Source organism: Xyrauchen texanus, chromosome 16, assembly GCF_025860055.1.
Source record: "Xyrauchen texanus isolate HMW12.3.18 chromosome 16, RBS_HiC_50CHRs, whole genome shotgun sequence".
Taxonomy (NCBI): Eukaryota; Metazoa; Chordata; class Actinopteri; order Cypriniformes; family Catostomidae; genus Xyrauchen; species Xyrauchen texanus.
In genome coordinates this window covers 31163135-31172056 of record NC_068291.1, presented here as the reverse complement: position 1 = coordinate 31172056, position 8922 = coordinate 31163135, and the positions used below count along the sequence as shown (strand labels likewise).

Genomic DNA, 8922 nt, shown 5'->3' with positions numbered 1-8922 from the left:
AAATACTTCACATTTATTCTGAATTCATAGTAGGCTACTGTACACTATTTAAAGATTTCTCAATTCGGTTTAAAGTGTTTTGTGTGTGCCAAAGACATTCGTAGTTTCTTTCTATTTTTTTTTTCTTTTCTTTTTTTCATTGCCAAGTTTAAGACATGAATTTGCAGCTGCCTCTGATATAGAGAAGTAATGATAACTTTGCTCTGATTACACAAGCGTTTTCTCCCATTCGGACCAATCATAGCGCTTGTTGTCATTGCGTAGAAGTGCGCCGGACCGCACGGAATCCGTGGCGCTTTTATAAACGCTGCGCCAGCAGAAACGCAGAGACGCGTATTGTGCTCGCTCGCTCGCTCGTCAAGGCGCACCAACTTACAGAGCTCGATCAAACGATTATTCTAGCTTGTATACTGCTCTGTTGTCCTCTGTTGAGTTTCGAGCCTGCATTAACTCTATCTCCTCTTACATTCCTTATTTATTTAAACTTGTTAAACTATGATTTGGGTAAATCTCTTCTGCATCTGCGTCTTGATTACATCGTTGCAAGCCGATGCGCGGCTCAGCAAACGCTACGCGGTCGGCGGCTGTCCGAATCACTGTGATAAGTCCATGTGTCCGGCGATGCCGAAGGACTGTCCGACGGGGCAGGTGATGGATCACTGTAACTGCTGCCTGGTGTGCGCGTCCGGAGAGGGAGAGGCGTGCGGCGGCGTGGGTAAACTGGGTGACCCGGTGTGTGGAGAGGGTCTGGAGTGCTCCGTCACCGGAGGAGTGGGGTACTCTGCTACCGTCAGGAGGAGAGGGAAAAGTGGGCTCTGCGTGTGCAAAAGCAGCGACCCGGTGTGTGGCAGTGATGGTGTCTCGTATCGGAACATCTGCGAGCTGAAGCGTGTCAGTAACCGTGCGCAGAGCCTGCAGCAGCCGCCGGTGCTATTCATACAGCGGGGAGCGTGTGGCACGGGTGAGTGCTAAATCATTTATTTTACATCACACACATAAAGAGTTTATTTACACATTTGCTCATGTTGTAAATACAGAAACACTCAAATACATTAACCTCATGTTATGAATTTCACATATTATTTACTGTGTATTTACTTTGTAACTGCAATGTACTTACTAGTTAATTAATACATAAATAATAAGAGAGATGCATGGATGGTGAATGTAAAGTGAGAGAGTGAGAGAGAGAGAGAGAGAGAGAGAGAGAGAGAGAGAGAGAGAGTCCAGATGTTGGCAGCTGACTTAAGATGGCATATTTGCCCTGTGGTAATATATTCCTTGTTGCCCCAAATCATCTGCAAAAATATGCAGCCCATTTTAACAACCTTATTCCATCATAAACCCTCTTGTTTGGCTCAGAGAACATTGCTTATTGTGCATACAATAGAACAGCAGACTATGATATATTAGTTACTTAGTGTTGTTGTAGTCAAGGTTGTTGGTTGTTAGTCTCCCGAAGCTGCTGAGACAGATGCAAGGGCGTATATTTTTGTATGGGGTGGGGGGGGGGGGGGTAAATTTGTCTTTACTTGCACTCATAGTTAGTCATAGTAAAAGAGTAATGTGTGTTTGTGCCTGTTTAATCAGGAAATTTCATTACTGCTCTGATGATGTGAAAGTGCACTTGTTTCGTGCTTACTGTACCCCTATGTATGCCGCCCCATTATGGGTCAACTACAGAAAGGAGACCATGCGTAAACTGCAGGTAGCATATAATGATGTCTGAGGATACTGATGAAGAAGCCCAGGAGCAGCAGTGCAAGTAAGCTTTTTTGTGACTTGAGGCTAAGCTGTTTACAGGCCCTCTTGAGGAACCTAATGTTTAAGTTTATGGGTCGACTTGATGAGTCAAGAAACTATATTATAGTAAGGCTCACAAGTCCCAGGTGTAGCTCGGTCCGATATCAATCACACCTATGGAAGCATTGGTATGAGTGTCTTTTAAAATTTTTGTGAAAAAGGGTGTATTGTATATGTTTATGTAATTGTTTTTTTTTTTTTTTTCTCTCTTTTTTTTGTGACGTATGTCCTGTTGTTGGGCCTAGAGCCTTTAATAAAGTTTAAAGTAATCATGTTCGCTCTGAACGTGGAATAACTCTGCTTCTTTTATTAAAGGACTGTGAGATCTACAAGTTATGTAAAGAGATGTGTGTTAAGGCCTGCCACAGCCATGCATCTATCATATTACATCTGGCTCTGCACTTCATTGCAACTTTTAAATAGTCATTTCAATAGTCACGTTTAGTTTCTATAGTTTATTTTGACCATCACATGCAGTTTGGCATAAAGCGCACTCATACACAAACTGACCTCCTCTCTCTAAAGGCCATTATAAATGGACAAAAACCAGAGCAGCTTTTGTGCTCTGTGTATGTGTGCGCCCTCAAAATATTCTGTTTCATCTCCCAAATGAAGCACTCCACATCTTTCTTTGTGTGTTTGTGCATATTTCTGCGAGATAACAGACGGGGTCAATAGGGATGAATTTGAGCATGTTGTAGACGTTTTTCTTTTATGTGATATCGTGAAATGTGATTCAGTTAATTTGCAGAAGTATGTAATATCTGTTTGTGTGTCTGTAAGATTGAATTGAAACATGATCTATCTTTCTTCCTTGTGTCTTCATTATTCTTATTAAAAGACAAGTTTTCATTTTGGCAGACATTGAAATCTTTCGATTGTGTCCGAAAGTTGAGAGTGGTTTTGGTCCTCACATGAACAGCAACAATCTTAGACAAACATGTTGGCACAGAAACACCTGTGCTACAATACTGCCCTACAAATGCAAAATATAGTAACTACACCAACAATAAAACTGAGGGACAAGGCTTTAAAGTTAGTTAAAGAGTGGATTTTGTAGATACAGCAGTTTCCAAACTCTTCTAAGAATATCAACAAAGTTTAGCTGAACCCTTCTATTACAGGACAGATCATAATCTAAGACACCCCAATTTCAGGTGTGACAAAATGTGTTTTGACTTTGCATGAACACATTGCATCAGCCACTGAGTTACTTTATGTCTGAAAAAAGTTATCAATACATTGAATCCTCCTCTTTCTGCATTTTTTAGTAACTTGAACATTGAGTGTCCGCTTGGCATAAATGTTGACATGTGTCTCGTCCATGCAAATTAGCCTAATAAAGCCTGTTAGCAATGTGCCAAGCTGTGAGAGGTCTGGCTTCCAAGTCCTGGCCTCAACCAAAGAAAACACTGATCCCCAGAGCTCATGATGTCATTTTCATCTGGATCTGAAGTTCTGCCTGCATCCCTGCAAACTTTTCCTCAGCTGGCTGCAGATTTAGGTCAATTTCTGAGTCAACTGGTTTAGTCAGGAAACATTTTTACTCAAAACTGTGAAACATGTTAGTGGGAATTGACAATATATTCTTGGTTGCTAGTTGCCATACTACCACAATAACTCTTGACTCATATTATTTTTTTTTAAATCATACTACAAGTTCACCAGAGATAACAACCCCTAAACTCACCACAATAGTATTGTAAGCACCTAGTTTTTTAGTTATGATTTCTAGTTATGATTACACTATATAGACAATCATAAGTTTCTGCTTATTTTCTTAATCTTTTCACAGTGTATGTAGTTGTGTTCTTCCTGATAGCACATGAACATCACCCAGACGTCTATTTGATGTGTGTGTATACATCTGGAAGACATGTTTTTTTATGTTGTTTCTTCATCAGCAATACGTCTATAAGACGTATATCAATATAAATGTCTCAGATGTCAATAAGATATTTAGCAAATGTCTTTGAGACATTTTTGAACTAGAATCTTGTAAATCTGATCTTTAAAAGATGTTTATTAGATTGTGATGCCTTCCAGATGAAAAGATCTAAAGCATCTAAGACATCTTGAAGATGTACGTCAGCTATCTATGCTGTAACTTGGTTTGCCAACTTTACGGCAAGTGAATATGGGACACTTGAGCATTTTGAGTGCTGCAATACGGGACCATAGTCTCCTTATTGCGTTTCGCCATCCAACACATGGAGTGGGGGTTTGGGGGGTTTGTGGTCCCTCTTTGATAATTTTTCCGCCTCAATGCGGGACTCAAAGCCTTCAATACAGCACGTATCGCTATCCAATCGGGATGGATCCTCGAGCATCTCATTGCTTAAATACAGAACAATAGGCATCCCTATGTCTTAATTGTGGTTAATACGGCTAGTACAATTTGGACAGTTGCCCACCCTATCTGTGAAACTATTACACGAAATGGAAGAAAATTAAATATAAGCATATTTTATGTCCTTCCGACGGGTGAACATCCGTAAAGCCGCAGGTCCAGACGGCATGCCGGGCCGTGTCATCAGAGCATGCGTGAACCAACTGGCAGGTGTTTTTACTGACATTTTCAACCTGTCCCTCTCCCTGTCTGTAGTCCCCACATGCTTCAAAACATCAACCATTGTGTCTGTACCGAAGCAAGCCAAAATCACTTGCTTAAATGACTGGCGTCCTGTTGCTCTGACCCCCATCATCAGCAAATGCTTTGAGAGGATACTCAGAGATCACATCCTCTCAGTGCTGCCCACCTCTCTGGACCCATTGCAGTTTTCCTACCACAACAACCACTCCACTGATGATGCAATTGCATCTACAATACACACTGCTCTCTCCCACCTGGAAAAAAAGAACACATATGTGAGAATGCTGTTTGTAGACTACAGCTCAGCATTCAACACCATAGTGCCCTCCAAGCTTGATGAGAAACTCCGGGCTCTGGGCTTAAACAGCTCGCTGTGCAGCTGGATCCATGACTTCCTGTCAGGCAGACGTCAGGTGGTTAGAATTGGCAGCAACATCTCCTCATCACTGACCCTCAACACTGGAGCCCCACAGGGCTGCGTTCTCAGCCCACTCCTGTATTCCCTCTACACACATGACTGTGTGGCAACACATAGCTCCAATGCCATCATTAGGTTTGCTGACGATACGACGGTGGTAGGTCTGATCACTGACAATGGCGAAACAGCCTACAGAAAGGAGGTGCACACTCTGACACGCTGGTGTCAGGAGCACAACCTCTCCCTCAACGTCAGTAAGACCAAGGAGCTTGTGGTGGACTTCAAGAAGAAAGACAGAGAACACAGCCCCGTCACCATTAATAGAGCACCGGTGGAGAGAGTCAGCAGTTTCAAGTTCCTTGGTGTCCACATCACTAGGAACTCACATGGTCCGTCCACACTGAAGCCTTGTGAAGAAGGCTCACCAGCGCCTCTTCTTCCTGAGACGGCTGAGGAAGTTTGGAATGAACCACCACATCCTCACACGGTTCTACACCAGTACTGTAGAGAGCATCCTGACTGGCTGCATCACCGCCTGGTACGGCAATAGCACCGCCCACAACCGCAAAGACCTGCAAAGTGTGGTGTGAACTGTCAGACACATCATCGGAGGTGAGCCTCCCTCCAGGACATCTATAACAGGCGGTGTGTGAAAAAAGCTCGGAGGATCATCAGAGACTCCAGCCACCCGAGTCATGGGCTGCTCTCACTGCTACCATCAGGCAGGCGATATCACAGCATCAGGACCTGCACCAGCCGACCTCATGACAGCTTCTTCCCCCAAGCAATCAGAATTTTGAACACTTGATCTCTCACGAGCAATATATCAGCACTGCACTTTATTAATCTATTATCTCACACTGGACTGTCAAATATATTCTCCTCAATACAAGTACTGTATTTATATTTTTTATAAACTCTTTATTTTTAATTTTTTTATTGTATGTGTACTGTACATTGTATATAAATATTGTGTTTTGTAAGTATATGTAAATTGTGTTGTGTAAGTATGTTGTTTATTGTAATTGGTATATGTCTCGTCACTGTCATGACTGTTATGTTGCTCGGAACTGCACACAAGACTTTCACCTACTGTTGCACTTGTGTACATGGTAGTGTGACAATAAAGTGATTTGATTTTATTTGATTTTGACATGAGAATCATATTTCCAGCCACTAGTCAAACACTATTTAAACTATTATTAAACTATTCTCACCTAATATTTATACTGTTATCCCACAATAAAGACCAATATGGTTCTCAAGAAGAATAAAAAGTCAAATTAAGGAGGAGTTGGGGTGGATGAGGGATGCCAGAAGAGTTGTTAAGGGGAGTAAGGTAAGCAGCTCCTTGTATGCACTTGCATTGTGATTGACAGGACGAACTCGATAAGCTCCTCTTGAACCTTCATTTTTGAACTCCATTTATTGTTTTATTTTTACAGTAGTTTGTTGAGTTTCTATCAAAATGACCTAGCATTGATTTCATGGTAAAATTATAAATATACAGTAGTATTTTATTGTAGAAAAGTACTGTTAAATCTTGTAAAAGCCTAACAATTTTTTACAGCATAGAGCTGAACAAAATTAAAAGCAGAGAGAATGTCATCCAGACGGCCTCCTAGAAGATTAGATTTTTTTTCCTTTCTCTCTGTCTGCTATGGGTTTTGGGTTGATTGTGATTGATGGAAATAGGCTGCACACTGCTAGCCTGAGGAGAGGAATGGGAGTGATGCCACCAAATGCTTTCCAGACACACATCACACCTACAGACCACCACACACCTTATGTTCACAGTTCAGACCTGTGTGTGCGTGTCTAAGGGCTATAATGAGTGTTATGAAATATTGACTGGTTGTGTTGAGTCATTTTTATGCATCTGTGAGTGTGTAAAGAGTGAAAGAGAATAATAACTTGGTTAAGCATTTGTAATGATGTCTTAATAGCCTATATTCGTTTTTGTTACCTTCACTGCTTTGACGATACAAATGTCATTCCAATAAAGCCCACTTAAATTGAAAAATATTCAAATAAAAATCTAATTTAGAAGGTGTGAATCAGAGTGAAAATGTATGTGTGTGGGCGGGTTTGGGTGGTTTATTTTTGACTTTTTTAGGTTACAAACTGGTCATTATAAGGGTATTATTTTTCAAATGTGGTTTATGAGGACATTTCTAGTTTCCCCTTAATTCAAATCATTTAAAAATCATACTAAACAAAGTTTTTTTGAAAATGTTAAAATGCAGAATGTTTTTTTGTGAGGGTTAGGTTTAGGGGTAGGGTTAGGGGATTGAATCATACTGTATAAAAATCATTATGTCAATGGAGAGTCCTCACAAGTATAGCCCCACCAACGTGTGTGTGTGTGTGTTTGTAAAAGTGTGCGTATTAAAGTTTTATAAATATTCAAGCATTGGGATCAGCTGTTATCCAGAATTCTCTATGCAGGCATTAAGCTAGAAGAGTAGTGTGCAGTGGGTGTGTTTAAGTTTACGCCAGTCTTCTTTGTGTTTATTTTGCATGGTTTTCATTAAATGTATTCAGGCTTCTTTCCCAGAGTTGTGTATTTTGTGCCTTTTGTTTACATTTATTGTCTCTTCTGCTGGCAGCTTTATCCTCCTGAGCCCTGTGCATAACTGATGATTTTCCATTCCCTTTTTGATTTGTAACTAGTCTTTAAGAAACATGCACCACATTTTTTTTTTATCAAATTGTTTATTATGTTTCCAGGAGGGTTGGTTATTTATGTTTTTGACAGACATTACAGACATTACATCAGAAATTAGCATATTAAATAATTATGATTCAAAGTAATGGCCAGCATCATCCAATCACTGCCAACCAAGATAACATTTTGCATGAAAAATTCTGAATCTATGTACTGATTACCATTGTCCTATGTCTGCTAAACATGTTGAGTGGTCCAAACATCATCTGCAGCCTGAAACTGAACTTTTGACCAGATGTTAGGAGTGAAAGCACTTAGCTGCATAGGACAGCTTATACTGATTCTCATATACTGATAATGCACAGTGAATATAGGTTATTTTATGGAAAATGAGCCTATCCACCTTATTTTGCAACATGGATGTAAGCAGTGGCTGTATTTAAGGCAAATGTATAAGTTCTGCTGTTATTGACTGCAATGTAAATAAATAGAAGCATAATAATACCAGAATTGAGTGAGATATGTTATAAACTATCACACAACCACAGGATGTACAGCAGTATGATGGCCTAATTGCTAACATCAGCATTTGTAATAAAAGAGTAAGTAAATCATTCACTTGATGCTGTGTGTTGTTGTATTAACACAACAGCGGAGAGATTGACAGGCAGGAATTTGGCCAATAGTTGCTGCAAGCCTCTTATAATTGACCAAGTGGTGTGCGAGAAGGCGGGACTTACAAAAAGGGGTTAAAACAATGCAATTTTGCGTGCACACACAATGAAGTATTAGACCAGATGCACATCATAATGCAACTAAAGCCGAATCCCGGATATTTTCCCAAATGTATAAATCCCGGCCGGACACTTTTTTAAGGTCCGATAAAGAGGACATGTCCGGGAAAAAGAGGACGTATGGTCACCCTAACTACTACTACTACTACTACTACTACTACTAATAATAATAATACATTATAGTGTTTATGAAAAATATTATTGATTCTACCTAATAGATTATTTAATATGAAACTACAACAGTTATCAAAATATCATAGTTACTGTTACCACTGTAAAATCGTGAAACATTTTTGTATGGGTGATGATGTGTAAATTTAAAAACAACAACTTTATTTTGGCGCATAGCACAGTGTTGCTCTGTTCCACCTCACTGCTGTTTATAATGTTCTTTCCTTACTGTCTGCGACCCAGTCCGAATCGACCTGCGACCCACCAGTTGAGAAACATTGGACCTATAGCGAAGCTAAAACGTAATGTCCATGCATGTGGACGCGGGGTCTCAGGAATGTGTTTCTTCTTTGTGCTTGCTCACACCACATTGTTTGTGTGTGTATGTGTAAAAAGATCCAAGAATCTTGATTCTGTATTGCAGTGTGTACCTAGATTGTGTACATTGATTCTATGTGCTTTTATCTGTTTTTAT

At 40.2% G+C, this 8922-nt stretch overlaps 1 protein-coding gene across 2 annotated transcripts in view; it reads left to right on the top strand.

The window, feature by feature from the left end:
* Nucleotides 1-293: 293 nt before the first annotated feature.
* Nucleotides 294-8922, top strand: part of LOC127657378 (serine protease HTRA1A) — a 40525-nt gene continuing 31896 nt past the window's right edge. Inside the window, exon 1 of one of the 2 annotated variants that reach the window (XM_052146134.1) lies at nt 294-961. In XM_052146134.1, the coding sequence (XP_052002094.1) occupies nt 496-961 (466 nt within the window). In that variant the 5' untranslated portion in view covers nt 294-495. The remainder of the gene's footprint in view (nt 962-8922) is intronic. The other variant, XM_052146133.1, reaches the window with a different exon arrangement.